Below are 22018 nucleotides of genomic sequence, written 5' to 3' on the forward strand. Positions count from 1 at the left end.
TACTAAGGGACAATTTATACCGTAAGAGAAGTTACTTCGTCGCATGAACGAAACACACACATATACACATATTTCGTGTATTAATTTCGAAACGATTGAGACACGATTGTACTTACATGTTACATTAACGACAGCGTGTGCAAGCACTACATCGCAAATGGAAAAACGACAGGAGTACTTGTTCGATTTTGATTTGTGGGTACTGTGTTTGATGTGTGACGAAAGGGCGGTGTTTCGGGGAAAACAAAGTGTCTTCCATAAATATTTAAAGTGTACGAGTAAATCGTTCGACGTGTGTCTCATTCTTTTTCTCGATATCGAATCGCCAATATGTATTCTATCGGTATTTGTATACTTATTTATCCAACGTAATGATTATAGCCGACGATCGCACTACCATCCGTCCTATTAACATACTCGATATCACTGCCTGTGTAATCGCATATCCTGTCTACACCGAGGAAAATCATGTGAATTCAAATGACGAGAGATATAGGCGAGCGACACAGCACGAGCAACAAAGAAACCGCGTATAACAAATCTCTATCGATCGCGTTAATCGCTCTACCGATAAATTTTCCCGAAAGGATCTTCTACCACGTTCTAAGTTATTTACGCGCGGCACGGTTACGTTACTTAATCGCGAACTATATGTATATCGCGTCTGAGATTTTCCATTTGTACAGTTTTCTCTGAGAGTGTTCGGTCAGTTTTTCTTTACTTCTAATGTCTGGATCCCCTAAGGTGAAGTTTAACCCAATCCCGTTCTTCGTTATCCTTTACATTTTCGTCTCTCAATTCTTTTTCTCTTCGTTAGTTTCATTCACGTTTCTCCACCGCGTACTGAAGAGTTGCACTTAACACTAACCGTACCGCGACGTTACTTTTTCATTATTGAAATTATGAAGATGCTTCCATTAGAAATTATTCAATAGATTTCTTTATTCGAGCAAGGATTGTTATAAAAATTGTGAAGAATCTAAATAAATTCAGTCTTGTAATTTTTATAAAACAATATATATCCGATACATTTTGTACCTGGTACGGTTAATGTTAAAAATAATATAAAATGCGTATGTGACGATTGGTTATTTTCGAGGCTACATTTCGCTTGGAACGTAATCGATAGAACTTGTGTATCAAGCCGATAGTAGATCAGAAGAGATTCCCCACGAAACCAGATACATATGTGTGATGCAAAGCAGTTGCAAAGAGCTCGCATCGGCGATGCTGCAGACAGTGAGATTGCCAATCGTATGTACTTACGTAAGCATACAATTGCCATCCCCGGTCGAGAACATGGTAATTATAGGTCCTAGATGTATCTTCTGTTCACAGAATAATTGGAATTTGAATCGATCCATGCAATGATAGCGCTGCAGGAAAATTATCAGATTTTTGACCACGAGGAGCATTACCGAACCGGTACACCATTCTCGTAATGAAACTTCGCACAGAGGTAAAGTAATCATATCACACTTGACTTCTTCCATCGATGAAGATTTATCTTCCGAAGACGAAATCATTCTTGTTATTTAATAAATCAAAGCAAGACGAAACTGAAATAGAAATAAAATGAGAGATGAATAGAAAATTAAATGGAAAAGTTGCTTCAGTTTTTTTGTAGTAGTATAATATAAAGTTTTGACGAAATCCTAGATAAAGAGCTGTCATAGATAAAAATGGCGCCACAGTAAATAGAGAGATATAAAAAGAACACAGAAGTACTCGGACACAAGGAAAAAGTTTATGAAATTTAGTTGTATTAATCTCTTAATAATTACAAGGAAGCTTCATCTACGATTTCGCAATAGTTTTTCCTTGAGAAGCTTCTGTATATAATATTTTCACTATATTTATCCAGGTCTTAATTATTCTAACATTATTCGATCTCTTTTTAAAGAATAATCTCGTCTCTTCATTACCACCAATACAAAAGGTAAAAGTCAAATAATTGCGGCTACTTTCCTCTGTTCAAAGTTTGTCTAAACAGTGTATCAGTTAGACCACACTTGGTCAATTGGTGCTGCGAGAGTGCATGATGTAGAATCGGCTACTCCCACTATCGCGCTGGCCAGCCGGGTGGGGGTAGCCGATTCTACGTGATCGACTCTCGGAGCACCAATTGCCTAGGTTAGACGATGGTTTATCGTCTCATTTTATCATCAAAACTTGTCAGTTTTGTCGTTAGTGAATCTAACAAAATTATTTTGACCATATAGATACGTATAATTAAGAGGGCCCTGCAAAGTGACAATATTTGACTTTTTATGCATCTCACATGTAAAATGACTTTTATATTTGTAGCTTTTATCATATACTTAGCAGACGTTGAGACTGAATCAACGATTTTAATGCCTAAACGATATATATTTGTTTTTGCATTAGTATATCGGTGAAGAATCTCATTTTTAGAAGCACAACATTTTTTACATCGTATAGTTTTTGTTTCCTCAGGGAAGAAATACTTTCGTTGATTTTGTCTCAACATCAACCGAACAATAGGTGAACGACTATACAGCGAAATGTATATCTACAAGTTAAAGGCAACCTTCTGTTTGATATTGTTCGTAGTAAAAAGCAAGGTGTTAAAAGTAATAGAGATGAAGATATGTATAGTCTCCGCGATTGTACAACCGAAAAGTCGATGATTCTAACAGGAAGGTAATTACTTTGAGCATGCTTAAGAAATTCAACGTTAGGGGACAATAGAATTTCGGTTGCTGTACACACTCGTGCAAACATGATAATACATGAAATTGTTGTTGTTAACATGCCTCAGGTCCGGGCAATTTCTTCCCCGTTGTCGCTTCACGACTCCCACTACCGGTGTATCGGTTCCTCCTCCTACACTCCATAAGAGTTTGGTGGGGAGGACCCAGGAGTGGGGAGAGCTCGCGAGCCACAAGTTGCCCGGGCCTGACACAGCTAATTACATTGTGGACTGATTACTTTAAGACTGACATTATATGTTTTCCATTTTACTGTTCATTTTTATCGCTAGAAAATTTTATTGCTCCGTGCCAGGCCATTTCTTAACAAAATGCAACAAACAAGATCAATTTGCAAATAATATTCTACTGTAATGATTTACATAATCAATGTACAAGGTACAATCAGTTATAAAAGTCAGCATACATCTGCCTTTCCTGAATCATTCTCGTTAGCAAAGAACAAAGTCTGTTTTTAATATTAATGTTTCTGTTAACAATTAATTTTAACCTTGGAACGATCATTCAAGTATAAACTTACAAAGATTTTATATGCAGTCAGTTGCAAAATTCTGTTTACAGTGTCAAATTGAAAACATTTAAAGGAAACAAAGATGTTGGACATTCGAAAGATATTGAATCTTTTATTGAATAAATAAATCGAAAACACAGTTGCCAGGGGTATTTTAAAGTGCACAAAATTTGTTATTAGAATTATTAGTTTCAGAATATGAAAAACCAAAATATCGACGAAATGTTCAAAATGTTTGTTAAATATTTCAAATTTGGCAAATGTATGCAAACTTTTACGACGGATCTGTACAATATGTGGACAATGCTTAACTAGAATATAAATTTCACTAACAACACGTTGCGGCCTATACTGATATTAGTTAATAATAAAACTTGTATGTGAATATTTATTAAAAAATAGTGCTTTATTTTCTAATTAGATTAGCAATCGTATATTTTGTTATGCAATGCACAAGACATACCGAGTCAGTCAATACGTAAGTTACTACTCTCCTTCTCTATTTTACAACAAACAGGAATGAGTAAAGATATCGTCTTTCATTGTTAACAAACTCATATCGATCTATTACTTGCCAACATATAGGTACTAATCATCAACACTTGTTGCAACGAGGAACTATAACTTGCAATTAGAAAAATCTCTTGTCGTTTGTACCAACTATATATGTATTTACAAAGACAAAACCTTAGTTTTATCATGAACAGAATCTCAGATGAGCAATTTTTATCGGATACTTCTAACTAATTTTTTCAATTACTTCCTTTCAGCTTATATTACGATTTCTTACACATAGATATCCTTGTCTCGTAATTTACTTATCGATTGACCAACATTTCTGCAAAGCTAACGAATAGTCACACTATTTTAGGAAAGTATATTTTTCAAACGTTACGACTCATTTCGATTTCACAACTCTTCCAGCTTGCTTGCGGCAATTACCAATTCAAATTGGAAACATTTCGTATCGAATGCTCCAATACGACAATATGACGCACGTGATTTGATAGAATGTTGTTCATTTTTTGGTTAAGGAAACGTATAATTTGATTCTTTTTAGAGACTACATATCGTGTAAGTTTTTCATCAAGTGTCAGGTCATCTCACGAATAACGTTTTCTGTATTTTTCATCATCTATGTACATCGACCGTTGTTTCAATGACAAAATTCAGTGCTGATTTCGAGCAGTGGCTGTCGACAAAATCATTGTTGTTCAAAATAGAATGCAAGTATAAAGTGGATGCAATTTATAATTAAAATTTCTAGCTTTCTTCAAAGCTGTCTTTCTTATGGATGATGTGGTGCAGTGCTGGGCACTGTTGGGGCCCCTCAAACGCTTGCTTCCCCCACTAATCTCTCTTTCATGCAGTCACGTGTCTTCGCTGCCTCACCTTCCGTAGCTTCTCGCGGCGGTAGGGGATAGTGGGTGCTATGATGGGGACTGTTTAGCCTCAATTCAAGCAAATGTGCCCAGCACTGACGTAATGTGTTAGAACGTTAATGAACTCCTCTTATATTGGGTTGGCAAGAAAGTAAATAGAGCCCAATTTTTTTATTCAAGCCATGAACTTTAACGAATAAGATATTTTCCCTTTTGTTCGATGATCTTTTGCCAAAAAGAATGAAAATATTTTATTGATTAAAGTGCATTGCTTGAATAAAGAAATTCGATTTCATTTCACCTTAAAATACCGAAATTACCTACTTGCACTCATCGACAAGATCCAGGACCTTGCAGCAACCAATAACCACTTGTTGCAGCATTCCTGAACCTATGAGGAATTTGTTGCGTTTGAAAAAGGTCAAGAAATCATTAAAAACGAAATCAAAGAATCGTAGAGAACAATGATCGATACCAATTATAAATAAACGTTTTTAATAAGCTGTTGAACCTGATTTGATCACTTTAAATATCTCGCTTATTCTTCATAATGAACAGAAACAGAGAAGAGTTGTTCTCATTAATGTGTCATCAATCTGTTTTTAAATAGAGCTGCATACTTTTATTCAGTATCATGAGCTTTATTCGACTTTGAATGTAATAAATGAAGTATAAGTAGTAGAAAGTAATTGGTAAAGAAAATTAATTTTAGCAAATGCTTGAAATGATTATTATACATTTATGAAAAGGGGGCAATCCTATATATAAAAAAAAAATATGTCTAAAAAGAAGATTGTTTCGGGAAAATCGAGTTTGATAATTCGTCTGTTCATGACCTACCGATTCTACTTCTTCGAAAAAATACTAAGCACGCGAACTCGAGGGATTTTCAACGTCGATTTCCTCGAAAACAAAGTCTGATTCTGAAAAAATTTAGTTGAACTTGGGGACCCAGAAATTTTTTACTTTTTTCATATACAGGGTGGAAATTATAAAGCGTTACAGACGAATATCTCCAAAAATATTGATAATACGCAAAAATGTTTCAGATGAAAGTTGTTCAGTACCGAGGGGGATATCATGTGGTGGGACTTTTATTTTTCCCGGTGGACACTCCAAGGTGAGGTGAAGGTCAACTTTCTTTTTTTAAACGGAATGAGGTATTTTTTAATACATCAATCGATGCAGCTGGACATTCGTTATAAAAAAGTACTAACCTATGCTTGTCGAAAAGTTAGTAGTTCAGGAGATATTTCAATTTAAATAACTCTAAAATGGTATTTTAGATGGTATGTGGTATTTTATGGTATTTTAGAGTTATTTGAATTGTGAAATATCTCCTGAACTACTAACTTTTCGACATACATAATTTTTCTTGTCCTCAACCTCATTCAACTTTGTCCTCGAGACACATTTCATGTATCTTTGAAAACAACAAAGATATTTGTGGTGATAACGTTAGGTGACTCACCCTGTATAAAAAATTTTATAAATTTCCACTTAGTTTTTCATGTAGAATCGCCCCTTTTCTGGTTGTATGTACCAGCAAATTGTTTATACCAAAAGAATGTTACTCGTGGAATAACCTGGCACTAGTCGACTCGGTGTTTTCGAAAGGTCAAGCACGAAAAGAATTCGAGAGACAACGACGCCTCGTTTGCGGAGACACGAACGGTGAATTCCATTAGCGGTTCGAATCGACTCGAATTCGCGTTGTTCGATACGATGGAAGTACGGAGATCGGTCGGTGCAACGAGTCAAAAGATATCCGATTGCGAGAGACACAGTATTAGTAGCAGTGGCAGCGATGTACGATAACACGCCATCTGCGAATGCAAGTGTACGAATTACCCTTATTTGCGAGCCTAGTCACTTGCAGTATGCAGAATGTCGTTCGCTTTCATACGCGATCGAGAGCACGGGGAATTACGAAATTGTACAGTGTAGAATAATATTACACAGCGCGCGTGTGAACATATGTTTTATTCGCCTCGTACGAACGAGCGAACGAGAGAAAGAAAAGAAAAGAAAAGAAAAACAAAAGAATCTCCCATTTCTCCCTGTTTATACCCTTAATCGAAACGAGAAGGAGAAAGGAACGAAAAAAGAATAAACCGTAGAATTAATGCGAATAGTTTGACTAAGGTAACAGGATAAGTGACAAAAAAAAAAAAAGTGCGGAGCTTTCGTGTAGATGAAGCTCTTTAGCGGTTAAACGTTTATGCGAGTAAAGCATACATTATATTTGTGAACGTGCACCCCCGCGTACATGGATGGCTCTATGTCCATACACGTGAGAACGTGCCCAGGGAGTTTCTCGAGAATAAACGAGTATAATTGGTCGAGTACTATACATTTGCGTGTATAATTTGTGTATACGTATGCCGTGTATGTGCATATCGTTATTAATATATGCATATACATGTTACATACAGAGTGGCCAGGTGAGGGATAATCAACTCGCAATTAAGGGGGAAAAAAAGTTACCCCTCCTCTCTCTGCCAGTACCGGATCCAGTCACGTGACATTCTGAGACATGCACGACAGAGACGGAACGCGTCACGTGACCGGGCGGAAGCGTGGGGGAACAGGTGTCGCGGAAGGGGAAGGTAGAGTGGGGACACACAAGTCTGAATCTCTGGCGACTCTGGTTTACATACGTGGATGGATCGTGTGTGTACACATATATATACATGCATGACAGAAAGAGAGAGAGAGAGAGAGAGACAAGCATAAAGGTATGCGGAACAGCATATGAATTTATTATTTCGTGCGTGCGTATGTGTGAGTTGAGATTGTAAAACGGCGCGCTTGGTAATTGACGAGAGAAAATCTGCAGAGAAGAATACGACGACGGAATTCTTGCGTATATGAATACTCTGAGTCTAACAAATTTTGTTTTACATTGTCCCAATTAATAAACAGAATGTGCATGTGCCTGTATCCTTTGCTTCTATACGATGCCCTATTCGAAATTATTTCAACGCTTCACATAAAATTGTAGTGGACATACCGCTTTGCATTTTGCCTTAGGCTGCGTACCGACGACCATTTTGTGTAACTACTACTTACTACTATTACTACTACTACTACTATTACTATTACTACTACTTACTATTGCTACTTCTACTATTACAACCCCCCTTTATTTATACTTCTTTCTTCGTTGTTTTAACCACGAATTCTGCTCCTTCCGCGGAACAATCGAACATAACACCATATACAACAACCAAAGAGAACAAAAAAAAGAAAAGAGAGAAATAACACGTGTTGATTTGCTGTAACCACAACGATAACGTGATTGTTGGTACGTTGCGCCACCGTTCTGTTCTTTTTATTTTTGTTTTTCTCTCCAATGTTTTCGTGAACTCGAGCTCCCTTTCTTTCTCTTCTCCCTTGCCTAACGCCCGTTTAGTTGTATTTCTGCCTTGCTCGTGGAAGGGTCCAGTCGAATAAACATGGACGATCAGCCCCCCTGCCGAATTTTCCGTTTTCTTGTCTGCAAAACAATGTTTCTTGCCTGGAACGCTATTCTGTCGAATTTCAGATTTCGACTACTTCGTTTCAAGGTAGTATGGGGGTGAAAAGCCTGAACTTCGCCTTCCATTTTCTCCGTTGTTACCTAACTAGCGACTAGCTGTATTTAGGATATTTTTTCAGAATTTTAAATCGCTTATTAAGTCAATCGGACACCTTTAAAGAAATCAGGGATAACGTTCTGTCACGTAACTACACTCCTCAAAAGAATGAAGGGATCACCTCTGCGAACCCGAAAAATTGCTGCATCGATATCGTTAAATAATGGTTTGAAAGCGTGAAACCTCTAGTTTCAGATGCTCTGTTTCAAATTGTTGCTATGTTGGTTGTTCACAAAGTTATAGCGAGATAAAGACAACATTGACGGTTAACAAAAATTTTGTGCAACTTTGAAACATCACACGGGGAGCAACAAATTTTTTCGATAAATCGCGTTAATATCATTTGGAAGGGCTATCTCTCCTGTGTAAATTGTGCGGTTGTTGAATATTGTGCGATTTTTTTTATTCGAGTTATTCAACATTGAAGTAAATATGGGCTTTTTAACTTTAACTGGCTCCAGAAAGCGAAAAAATTTTCGTAGAATCTTGTGCAAAAAAGCAATAGAAAGAGTGTTTCTTTCTCTTCAAGGCACTTCTTTTGTTTTTTCAATTTCATTAACATTTCGATATGCCAGGTGTTTCTGAAAATATGCTTAAAAAATGCACAATTTCCATTTTTCCTTTAGCTCGCTATATCTCGGCGAGAAATGATCGTAATACCATGATCCGAACGTCAGATTGAAGCAGAGAATCTGCCGATTCGATTGAGTACCCCACGAACTCGCTGCGACAATTTTTTACGTATGACAGCTGTGTTTGAAGTTAGTGATGAGCAGAAATGATCGCGCCACAGTGGAAAATTTGGACCAAACTCGATTCAAAATCAAAGAACTTTCGATAGAAATGAGGTAGAGCGATGAAATTTTTTTTAAATTAAAGCTGAAACTTTGCAGAATATGGGAAAAATAGGGAGATTATGGTACGAACGTTTTTTAACCTTGAGAAAATTCGTTAGACATGTAGAATTTTAAGAAAATGTGGTTTCTCCAGTACCACGCGCGGAAAAAAATTTTTTTTAACATGCTATATATCATTTCTCGTAGATTTTTTCACGCTGATTTCAAATCTGGTCTCAAAATTTGTATACGACCCGAGGATTTTGCAAGAAATCGATTTTTTTCGCTTTCTGGAGCCAGTTAAAGTTAAAAAGCTCGTATTTACTTCAATGTTGAATAACTCGAATAAAAAAAATCGCACAATAATCAACAACCACACATTTCACACAGGAAAGATAGCCCTTCCAAATGATATTAACGCGATTTACCAAGAAACTTTGTTGTTCCCCATGTGATGTTCCAAAGTTGCACAAAATTTTTGTTAACCGTCAATGTTGTCTTTATCCCGCTATAACTTTGTGAACAATCAACATAGCAACAATTTGAAACAGAGCATCTGAAACTAGAGGTTTCACGCTTTCTAATCATTGTTTAACGATATCGATACAGCAATTTTGGCCGGAGTTATGATCATGTAAACTTAATTCTTTTGAGGAGTGTATTATGTAGAAAAGTTTCAAGATGGTCAATTAGGACATTATTAAATAATCTGAGAAAGAACAGTTATCTATCTTTCAACTTCGACGATTTCTGGATATAATTTTCTCAACCCTTCATAACTGATCTGAAATTCTGAAAAAATTATCCCAATTAAAGCTAGTTCGTAGCTTCATTTTCGCTTCTGTTTCATCGAAATATCACCAGTAAAAACTGAGAGAATACAAGTTGAATTTTAGGCTTTCCACCCCTGTATCACGGGGTAGAGGTTCGCCCCTATCTCGGTAGACATCTGAAGTTTTACAGAGTAGTGTTGAATGGAGTATAAGAGGTGCTAGAGATCCCACGTTTAGGCAAAGAGCATTGCCTCGCAGGACAAGAAATGACAATTGGCATGGAGGTCGTTTAGCCATTGTTATACAGCTGGACTCTTTTTGCTGCATCGAAACTTCTCGCGTGTGCATTAGTTTGAGAAATTAGTTGACGATTTACTTCGAAGTACATCGCAATCGTCGTCGATCGTGTTCACACGGTTGTCGCTAAAGAGATAATCGACTCGATGTTTCGTAGATGATAAAAGCAATAGTGAGCAACTACATTTGTCAGCAAGAGCGTTGAAGAGAGTATCATCTTGATAGACTTTCAGAGTTTGAGAATCCTAGGTAGAGCTTGGCAGGATACAATATTGCTGCGAATGACGATGTAGAGGGCGTCCAATAAAAATTCCTCAGTAATCAAAATGACAAATTTAAACCGGCGTACTCGATACCAATTTAATCGTCAGGTGACATCAACGAATCTGACACGGTTTCCTCTACCTTTCAGGGGCCACCAGGATTAGACGGCATGAAGGTGAGCAATCCTCGGGGGTGAACCCGTTTAATCATACATTATATTTATGATTTTCGGATCGACAATTTTTCTACGCTCCATCCATTGATTTCATCTTTCGGGCGTAGATTATGGTTGCGAGTTTCACGGTATTGTTACTATGGATACTATCCCTGGCAAAGAGTGATCGGTCAAACATGTTCGAGGCTAGCTGGAAGCTAATTATGTCTCGCTAGTACAAGACGATGTTGTACATAGTTCAAACATTTTGCACGAAACAGTTCGTTATGAAATAACAAAGATTCCTATTGTGCTAACACGTTCATTATCTCCATCATTCGTCAATAAATAGCTGATAAATAGTAGCAGAATTTATAATTTTTAGGGGTGTGTGCGAGATTCCCGAAAATATCCAAGATTCCCGAGTATGCGCGGGAATATTCTATACACCGACAATGTACGGGATATAGAATAATATTTGGGATTCCCGAAAGTATCGTTATTCGCAATTTCTTTCTACAATATTACTAACATAAACTTTCCCGACTAATAAGATATGTAATCTTCGAGAACACAATGGCTTCCCGATTCTTGTAATTATTGGAAGTATGGAGAAACTTCAAAATGTCGGGATTCCTGAATAATATGTTAGTGTTCTCGGCGCAACGGTTCGATCAACTAATTACGAAAAAGCAAATTTTACACGTTAACTTAAACTTTCAACGTAGCTTTCAAGCTACTGAACACGACATGAGAACAGCATGTGTTAAGACATTTCAATTCCGTTTTTAAGATTTCCATAAAGCAAACGCAGTTTTTCTACTTTCTTGAAAAGGATCCACACGTGGATCGAAACGTTGAAAGTTTAAGTTAACGTGCAAAATTTGCTTTTTCGTAATTAGTTGATCGAACCGTTGCGCCGAGAACACTAACATATTATTCATTTAACAACCATACGATCGAAAATTCAAACAATATTTACTCGGGATTCCGTCCCGATCTCGCGAGAAATTCCCGTCCCGACCGGGATCTCGCACACCCCTAATAATTTTATGTTTCGTTGGTAAACAAAATTAGTAAAGAGGAGAGTTTGTCAGGATCGCACGTCTGATGGACTCTTATATGAACTCTTCAATAGTCGATTGCTACATAGACAAACGAAACACGTTTGTTAAACTAACAAATATTAAGGGGAAATTATTTTCTCAGTCTTAAAGGGGTAGACTCGTTTCCAGGATTGCAAGGGTGCGGGATGCGCCTTCTCATTTCTCGCTAATGCAAAGTTGGGGTTTTTAAGTAGTCAAAAACGCTAGATAAAAGATCAAACTAGGCCGCGATCGCCCTCAAACTTCCTACTTTTACGTTTACGAGGCGTAATTTGCATTATTCCGCAGCGTGTAGTTGTCGCAGCTTTATAGAAGTACACTAACGAGCATACCTGATTCAACACACTTTAAATAAAAATAACTTTTTTATGAATGTACCAAACGACTTCAATTTCTCTGTAAGGCTAGAAGAATTAGTTTAGTAAATGACGTCTAAGAAATATTTTTTGGAAAAATGTATTTGGTCGGAATTTGCGAAAAACCTAGTAAAAATTGATTTTCACTACTTTTATTAGCTGGCCCAATAACGAAAATTTAACAGATGTGTTTGGTCAACTCGTATCGACTATATGTATACGCACCGAAAATATCATTGACATTGGTTAAATGGTTTACAAGTTATAAACGATCAAAAATGGGAAAAAGGCCGAAATTTTGAAAGATTTCAATTTTTACCAGTTTTGATCGTTTATAACTCGTAAACCAATTAACCAAATTCAATGAAATTTTCAGAACGTATGCAGGGTGTTCCAGCATCGGTAGTACAACCGTGGACGGGGTGATTCTACACGAAAAAACAAATCGAAAATGAAGAAAACAATTTTTCATTTGAGGCTTCGTTTTCGAGAAAATCAATTTTGAATATTCAGCGAGTACAGTTAACTATGGTTTAGATTTAGATGGATGGATCTCGATAGAAGTCAATGTCACTCACAAGTAGTACTAATCATATTATTATCAACATTATGTGCTGTATTACTCATTTCTACCTATGGATTTAGAGTGGATTTAAATGAAAATAAGACATGTAATTTAGTTACTAGCTTACTTTATTAATGCAAAAATTGTTGGAAATGCTGCCCATTATGCTGCATACACAACTGTATTCGGCGAATTAAATTAGTACGAACATAAACAAAAGTCTGTATCGGGATCCATCACACGGGAATATTCACACTGATTTTCTCGAAAACGAAGCCTCAAATAAAAAAATGTTCTTCTTCATTCTCGATTTGTTTTTTCTTGTAAAATCACCCCGTCCACGGTTGTACTACCGATGCTGGGACACCCTGTGTGTATAATTTATACAAGTTGATCAAATATAGATAGGCAAATGGCCGGACTGCGGACTTTTGTGCAAAATAAAAATTGTCTACATTAACTGCGAGATATAGGAGCCTATGTCTCTTTCTTTTCTTTCATCAATATTTATAAATTTTTTTATTGTTCTTACTGATTTGGTATATTGAACATTTAATATACAATTGCGTTTAGTTAGTTTCATGTTGCTGTACTCGACCATGAACTGTTTGCGAGGGCTAGTATTATACAAAGTGCAGTGTTCGTTATGGTCGTTCATATTTACAGGGTGCACAAGGAGAACCAGGCACGAAAGGAGAAAGAGGGGAACCTGGACTACCTGTAAGTGTCTTGTACCATCCAAAAACTATTATAGAAAATTATTTTGGGAAGTAAGTTGACGGTTCTCTAACCCAGTAGTCCGCCCAATTTGTGTTGGAGTATTTTTATCAAACATGGAAAATATAGTACAAACAAATCTTTTATAATATTTAATATTACATCATTTGTACTTATATTGTATTCAAATTGAAAATAATATGAAGATCATATTCTTTCAAATTTTTAGTACCTCAGATTAAACACACCAATTACAATTTCAATATGATTTAATTAGCATCTCAATAAAAAGTTGTTTAGTGGTGGCTTTGTATAAAACAGTAAGCGTTTCTTTGGTTTTTTAGATCTGTTTTTACGGGATAATTTATTAACTCTTAAGGGGCAATCTCATTAACAATTTTCTTCTAATTTATTTATAATTTTATTTAGCTACTTTTTCGCCCTACAGAACAATTTATTGTACAGTTTTAATCACTCGTGTCTTGCTAGCGCAGATAATTAGAAATCTCAGGCTGGAGTAAAATAAAAAAGATCAAGATGATTCTTAAACAGTTTGTTTATCGTTATCGCCCCTACCAAAATAAATAATTTATTTCATTTCTCGGTAATTTCTTAATAAAAATAATTTCGACAAATTCAGCGTGAATAGTTTCTCAAAATTTCAGATCAACAGCCATGTAGTTTTTGAGATTCCACCTGGTGAAAATTTTCTTATTATTGTTAAGTTGTTTACGTATCCAAATTTTTAGAGCGGTTCGTTAGAAACGCTAACTTACTTCCCGAGGGAATTATTATAAACACTATGTACCGTTTTTACTCTGCGTATTTTTCGGACCTTCGTTTTTCAAGAACAAATTTCAAATTTTTTGAATAAACGTTTAATTTTCGAGTTGAAATAGCGCCGAGTGCAAAGTGGTTAATTTCTAAATATTAACAAATATTAATTTTAATAAATATCGTTTTGTGACCACTACTTTTTGGATGAAAACAAATCGTCTCCCGCATTTAGTTACAAACATAACAAATCAAAGTGACGCTCGGTAGCTTTCAAGAGTTAATGTTCTCGGCAATCGACGTGTTTTGTAGAACTTTGAATGTCCTCGATCGTTAAGGATTTGCGTAGAAAACGATATTCCGTCCGGATAGAATTCCATTATACTACTGTCGAGATGCCAACGATGTACTCTGTTTGTCCCCAGGGTACTGATGGAATTCCTGGCACGGAGGTATAGTGGCATTCGATTATCGCTCGTCCCTTGGTGTGACTGCGACACAGTCTAACCAACCCGGGGTAACGACGATACATCTGCCTGATCTACCCCGGGAACTGCTCCAAAATTCATCTCTTTTACTTCTTCTGCATGAAATGGAGCGGCCGAAACTGCGTCCCACCTCTCTTCTTCCCTCGTCACACACCAAAGACACTTCCGAAAGTTCTCCATACAATTCAATATCTGCTTCCTACTGAAATTTAAAAAGGGCTTTTCGATATCAACATTATTTTCGAAAATCTTGCTGCAGACAAGATCACAGCAACAGAGTGTTCCACCTGAATGTCTCTGAAATTATGAATGATGTCGAAAAATACTTCAACTAAAATTGTACAGTCACTCAAAGTAATATTTGAACACGTTTAAAGAGATTATACATATATAAAATATTATACAGGGTACCAGATAAAGTGTTACAATTAATTTTATTTTTTTTTAATTCAATGGTTAAGGAGGGCTAATATTTTAGTACGTATCAAATTTTTCTGGCCTAACTTTTTGGCGGAGAAAGGGGGCCCCAACATTTTGTATAATGGAAAATATTATTGATTTTTTGTTATTGCGATAACCTCTTATTAAACTCAATAGCATTTACTTGAACGTTTTCTTTTTGTGTATTTGTATTTTTTAGTAAAATATTAGCCCTCCTTAACCATTTAATTTAAAAGAAAATTAATTCGGTATCTTCATTAGATTCCGAGAAAACAGCTTATAATACTTTATCTGGTACGCCGTGTATGATAACTTTTTTAAAATCGAGCCAAAGGTCTTGAACTTTTTTAGAAGTTAGAAGAGTTAGTTTACTAGCTGACGGGAAACAATTTCATTTTGAAGAACAATGAAACTTTTGTGGTCGCCTTCACCTTTTTATACAGCATGGTACAGCTTTTCTTATCCTCCTATCTTCTTATTCTCGTTAGTATCATGAATAACTGTATTCAGAGAATCTCAACATAAGGTCATTCGACGTTAAAAAAGGTTCAAGTAACAATTAATTTGTTGCATGAATTTAGTATGCAATCTACTCTTGATTTGGCATCAATCTGCCACCCCAAAACTTGTCTACAAATTCGAAAGTTCAAGTACTCAAATTCAAATACTCCTTAAAGCAGTAATATATGTACAATATACAGAGCTTGTCACCTGAGACAAGCCACCTGAATAACTTCTACATTTTTTCAAAGAAATGCAACATCTTTGGGACACTCTGTTTATTCTGCAAAAGCAATTGCAGACAATCAGATTTTGTATTACTCACAGCCTGGCAAGAACCAGTCGAATAACCTTGTACTGAGAACGCTGTTCACGACAGTAAGCTTTAATTAATCATAGAGAGAGAGGAAGAAGCGCATCATCTCTTCACTTCTACCTCTAAAGCTGAGAAGAATTCACAATTTGGATCGCCCAATTTTTTCTTGCGAATGTAAAAGAGAACGAGTAGTAGGCTTAACGTATCTACCTTATTCCATTTATACAGGGTGAGTCACCCGAGACAAGCCACCCGAACAACTACCATATTTTATGAGATAGGAAGAAACGTTTGGGTCAAAAGTTGTTCAAAGCTTTTTGTCAGGTGCTTAGAATATTCGAAAGTCAATTTAATTTTGTTAAATGGAACCCTGTACTCTTTGATACCGAGGATTGTAGCCCCTCTGAAGGTCATTCAAGGCCATACACGTTTTAAGCATGAAAAATATTTGTGTACGCTTATGAAATGGAATGTTCTGGAAAGACAGAGTCGTTCGTAGAGGCGTTACGTAAAGTATGCGGTGATTAATAACAACACAAAGGCTCTTTGTACTGTTCCCGCGTGTCCTCTTCTTCCGATCTAGTTTGATTTCGAAAATAAAGCCGAGAATGTTCGATTTCGTAAACATTCACAATGAACCATTATTTTTCATCCTTTCCGCGTTTATAACATTGAATTACCTTGAATGACTATATAGTTATTAAAACGACCTCGAGAAGAAGGGGTACACTCCTAGGTGTTCGAGAGTGTACGGTTCCATTCAAAAAAATTAAGTTCACCTCCGAATATCCTAAACAATTTTTGTCCCACACGTTTCTTCCTGTCTCGGAAAGGGGTCCCATGAAAATCACCGACACAGGTTTCACCGACGATACCTTTGGCCGACAACGTCTTTAACAGACAAGGACCTTAGTCGGCGACAGCATTATCCGATAGTAACATCGTTTTCTAAAGATGGAGCTGACATCTTTTTCTTGAACTGTTCTGCACCGACACTTTTACTTTTTTGTATAAAGATATAATTATTAGATGATTGCATAAGGTCGTGCCCGATATTCATCATGTAGCAAACTGTACTCTGCACGGTGGAGTGTAAAAGAAAATTATATAGTCACCATTCTTTTGTAATTGTAGAAAAGAATGGTGACTATATAATTGATTAATAAGGCTGTATTTCTTTGCAATTTAACCATCGAATTTTATTTTCAAATCAGGCATAACTTATGCAATCATCTGATTGCGCTATAAGAAGAATTAGACGTAGTCGGCTAACGTTGTTGTCAAACGATGTTAGATCCGCATATACGTATATGAAATTACAAGGTTTACAAGAACACAAAACATTTCAACAAACACAAAACGTTTCAACATTGCAAATGAGGAGTTCAGAAGCAGTCAATTGTGATAAATTATCGAGGAATAATTTGTAATATTCGGCAGATACACCGCCTGTCGCAAGGCATCCAAAGCAAGCATGATATCACAAGATGGCCGCCACTGCCAGATTTTCGTAAATATTGAGAGATTTATCGTTCGAATCGAAAAAATCGCTCTGGATCGACATAGCCAGGACATGTACACAGATGGTGGTGTGTATTTTTAGTTGATTAATTAATTATTTAAACACGAAAAATGGGTTGGAAAAAAATACAGCACCTCGAGGTTCCGAAATTTTACACTAGTAGCACCACTGTCTCTTTCCTAAACTGCACGTTACAAATGCCTTTGTACATGTCCTGGCTATGTCGATGCAGAACGATTTTTTCGATTCGAACGATAAATCTTTCAATATTTACGAAAATCTGTCAGTGGCGGCCATCTGCCGAATATTACAAATTTTTCCTCGATAACGTAAAAATATGCATTTTGGGCACCGGGGGCCAGACAGATTTGACTTTTAGCAATCACAATTGACCGCTTCTGAACTCCTCATTGCAATGTTGAAGCGTCATTTTGTGTTCTTGTAAACCTTGTAATTTCATATACGTATATGCGGGATCTAGCGATGGGTGCGTGTGTCACCACACTCTTGCACGGGCGCGCCGGTAGCCTTAATATCGAATAATACTGCCGTCGACTAGACTCGTTGTCGTCCACAGTTATTGTCGGTGAGAACTGTCGATGAAACCTGTGTGGGTGATTTCCACGGGACCCCTCAGAAAGTATGATAGTTATTCAGCTGTCTCGACCATGGTTGCCATATTCCGCGGGAACCAGGCCCCTTACCGCTGCGCCCCTCGCCCAGCTGCGCCGCTGAGCCCGCCCCACTCTTCCCACTAACACTGACGCGTACCGCGTGGAGCAAGCTAAGTTAGCGGTACGCGTCAGTGTTAGTGGGAAGAGTGGGACGGGCTCAGCGGCGCAGCTGGGCTAGGGGCGCAGCGGTAAGGGGCCTGGTTCCCGCGGAATATGGCAACCATGGTCTCGACTCGGGTGACTCGCCCTGTGTACACTTGCTCCAAAGTAGTTGACCGATCGTAGACTAATTTCCTTACACTGTTCGATGCGTCGATGATCGTAGCCGCGTATGACGACGTCAGAAATGAAATCCGCATGACCGTATACACGATCAGAGATGTTTAGAACAAAGACGCACCCCGTGCATGTAGAGAAGAGGCGAAGAACAAAATAAATTCTTTGGCGTACCAATTCCAGGGACCGAAGGGAGAGAAAGGTGATATAGGTGAATCTGTAAGTATTGACGTAATTCGACTATTAATATTAAATAGCGGGGCAAGGAAATAATGATTTAATCAGGCGGATTAACTCGTTGAACTCGTTGTGTATCTCACGATGTGATCTCAGGCACGCGAGAGGTATCGCACGCTAGAGATCAATTGCCAGTTTCGGAATTGTTTGCATTATATCGACATGTGCTCCGTATCTCATCTGCCATTATATCGTCGCCATCGTTTGTTCACTTCAGTTATCGTCGCTCTGCTTCTTACCGTGGTCGTTACTGGTGCGATTAATGCCACTATTGCGTCCAAGGTCACCGTAGCTAATGAATCATCGTTCGAAACACGCAGCTATGTTAATTCAACCGTTCGCTATTCGCTTGCGACCGTACGGCGTGATTACTGTTCCACTGAAAGACAACGGAAAATAAAAATCGAACAACAGCGTATAATCCGATGAACATCATGCTAATTTCATAAAAATCATAACAGCGTCTCTGTGACGCTCGTACCGTTCATTTTCCATTCTTTTCCATCGATTCTTTCCATCGATTCCATGCATCGATTTCCGTGTGCTGCCACCAGCGTGTATAACTCGTTGATTTCGTATGAATACGCAACATACATATTTCGTTAAAATCAGAACCGTGAAACGGAAATAAAAGAAAAAACTAGAATGTAAATCGTTATTAGCTTTTCGAGATCCAGCAAAGGGATAACTGAAGGACATTTCAAGTACACGGTGAAATTGAGGAAACTGTTTATTACGTAGAGATTGAATTATAGTAGAGCAGAAGATCTGTTAACGCCTTTGTTTAGACGTTTATGCTCAATTGCGGATTCTGCACAGTTCAATATACTATTATACATAGTGCATAGAGAGAATCTTTCTTGTGCCTGGCCTTATTTGCACGTTTGCACAAACACTTGCTCCTACATCATTTTACATGAAAAAGCATTCTTGTGTCTGAATACAGGGGCCGCAGGGAAGACGCGGTAAGAAAGGCGACAAAGGAAGCCAAGGAGATCAGGGTGTGCCAGGACTCGATGCACCCTGTCCAGTAGGTAGCGACGGATTGCCGCTAGCTGGGTGTGGATCACCTCAGGTAATCCAATCTATTCCTACACGTCCGTCTTCCAATTCGGTTAAATTGTTTAATACGGACATAAAATAATGTTTAGGAGGATCTTTGTCGACTCGAAAGTTACGAAATTACTCGTGGCAAAGTGGTTTTAACGTTTCTCACTTTTCCTGTACATATCGGTGAACGATATTACGACAATGTTTACACGAATCTATGTCACTGTTCATGCTATTGGGTTGGCAAATAAGCTCGTTCAGTTTTTGTGATTTAATCCACTCTGAGAAACCGAACGAACTTATTTGCCAACCCAATATTTATGTACATTTTCTGTTATATGTATTTTCATTATTAATTTTCTAAATGCATATATGTACATATTTTATATCATTTAGCCATTGACAGAATAGATTCTCTGATATACGTAGATACATGACACAACATTATACATGTTATTGTACGTAATGTTTATGATGTGCGTTGTTTGTGTGACCTTCGGTTACTTCGATTCATAATTCATATCGAACACAAACATGTTTCGCAACTGTTTTTAAAGTGTCGGATCGCATCAATTTATTTGCTTTCGCTAAAAACTAGAGTGATCGTCAAACAAGAATTAAATCTAAGAAAAATCGCTTGTGAAACGTAAAGAAGATGTTTCACGTAATATCTGTGGAGGTGTAGAATAAAAAGAACAATTGTTAAATGATATAAAATGATCCCTAAGAAAATTAGCAAATACTTTAGTTTTGTTCTTAAACAACCTATCACCAATAAGCAATATAAACAACAAACACAATGACATAGATTAGATTACATTTTTTAACATGATTAATCTCTGTGCCCATTTTTGAGGTGTCAAAAATCCTACTAATACAAGTTTTCGTCTAAAAAGAAACTACTGTTGAAATTTTGTTCAAATCAGAACACCAAAGTTGGGAAGCACACAATTTTTCTATATATGTTTATGCAGTTTCTTTGAAGGTAGAGGAGTGGAAGATATTGATGCAACATATTGTTACATTGAGACATTACTAATCTAACAATATAAAATAATATACAAAAACCGAAAATCTTGTTAGTATTGACACATTTAAGAGCACGTGTTATACGCAACGCAATGTTTATCTACAATTTTTAGAGTTTTATCGAGAGATACCGCGTCACAATCTCTCTAGACAGAATATTAATCCCGATACAGATCCTCAAGTCTATTGATTCATAGATCTATGGATCTAGTTGTACAAATTGCTGTCTCTCTATCCTTATCATTAACGAGTAGCTACCATTTGAATTCTTTTTCGATTATGTCATGATATCATTTGGTAGAATTCTAAAACTTAGTAGTACCTGTTAAAAAAGTTTGTATCTGTTCAAAAGTCATATTTTTTTATGATTGCATCGCGTTTTGACGAATAGAACATGATACAATCACCAAACAATTTTGTACAAAACTTTTTAACGGTAAAATCATGCTGTACCGGTTTTCACACATAATTTCTTGACACCCTGTACAGTAACTATACGTAAATTAACAATGTGTCAATACTTGTACGATTACACGATTTTTGTACATTTTTACAATTATCTTTCAGTGGTAGATTGTTAACTGTTTGTGTGTAAATTGTTCCTAAATCAAAGTATTATTTCCTTGCTATAAAAATATACTAACAATCGTAAACGTTAACAAACGGGACGAGCTATAAGAGCAGAGTCGATGCAACGATCGCTTGGATTCTCTTAGCAGAACATCACTAGTACCTCGGTACCAGCTGTCGAAGGACCCGAGCCAGCAGAAACGGATTACGAAGAGCCAGAAGAGGAATACGATGATTATGCGGATCCAAACGGAAATCTAGCCGAGCAATAAATTGCTCATTGTGCGCTGCCCTAATCACCATCAACTACTACCACCACTACCACTACTACCACCAATACACCACCAAAAACCACCACCGTCATCGCCCCTCATCACTCGTCGCACCTTGCTCTCCTAAACTAACGTGGTCCTGGTAATTGCAAATCCCGTAGTTACACTAACTCTTTTGCATGCTCAGTCTGCAAAAACAACGCACCGCTTATGTACCGAAAATTATTTTGGGAATGCCCGTTTGTAGAGTAACTGACCGCAGTAGAACCTCGATTATCCAAACCTTCCGGACATAAGGCAGTTCGGATAACCCGAATTAACTGTCTTATAACAATGCACACAGTAAAATATTTTATTTCGTGTTTCAGATTGTTAAAATAGAAATATCTATATCTAATAAGACGTTTGGAAAATTCAGATTGATGAAACAGTTTCGATCCGAACATTCTGTTGCTTGTGGAAAGTCAATATTTGACGTTCAGCATCAGCTTGATTATAGAAACGAGATTCTACTGTAGTTCCTTTATGCTATTAGAA

At 37.1% G+C, this 22018-nt stretch overlaps 1 protein-coding gene across 17 annotated transcripts in view; it reads left to right on the forward strand.

Moving 5' to 3' along the window:
• The window catches only part of LOC143217063 (uncharacterized), a 277026-nt gene that overhangs the window by 253198 nt on the left and 1810 nt on the right, over positions 1-22018 (forward strand). For 11 of the 17 annotated variants that reach the window (XM_076440789.1, XM_076440785.1, XM_076440784.1 and 8 more), the window contains 6 exons: positions 10582-10608; positions 13281-13334; positions 14531-14557; positions 18507-18542; positions 19507-19635; positions 21356-21623. In XM_076440789.1, the coding sequence (XP_076296904.1) occupies positions 10582-10608; positions 13281-13334; positions 14531-14557; positions 18507-18542; positions 19507-19635; positions 21356-21481 (399 nt within the window). In that variant the 3' untranslated portion in view covers positions 21482-21623. Of the gene's footprint in view, positions 1-1338; positions 7569-10581; positions 10609-13280; positions 13335-14530; positions 14558-18506; positions 18543-19506; positions 19636-21355; positions 21624-22018 lie in introns of those variants that run through there. The other 6 variants (XM_076440783.1, XM_076440791.1, XM_076440788.1 and 3 more) reach the window with 6 other exon arrangements.

The sequence above is a fragment of the Lasioglossum baleicum genome, chromosome 16 (assembly GCF_051020765.1).
Source record: "Lasioglossum baleicum chromosome 16, iyLasBale1, whole genome shotgun sequence".
Lineage (NCBI taxonomy): Eukaryota > Metazoa > Arthropoda > Insecta > Hymenoptera > Halictidae > Lasioglossum > Lasioglossum baleicum.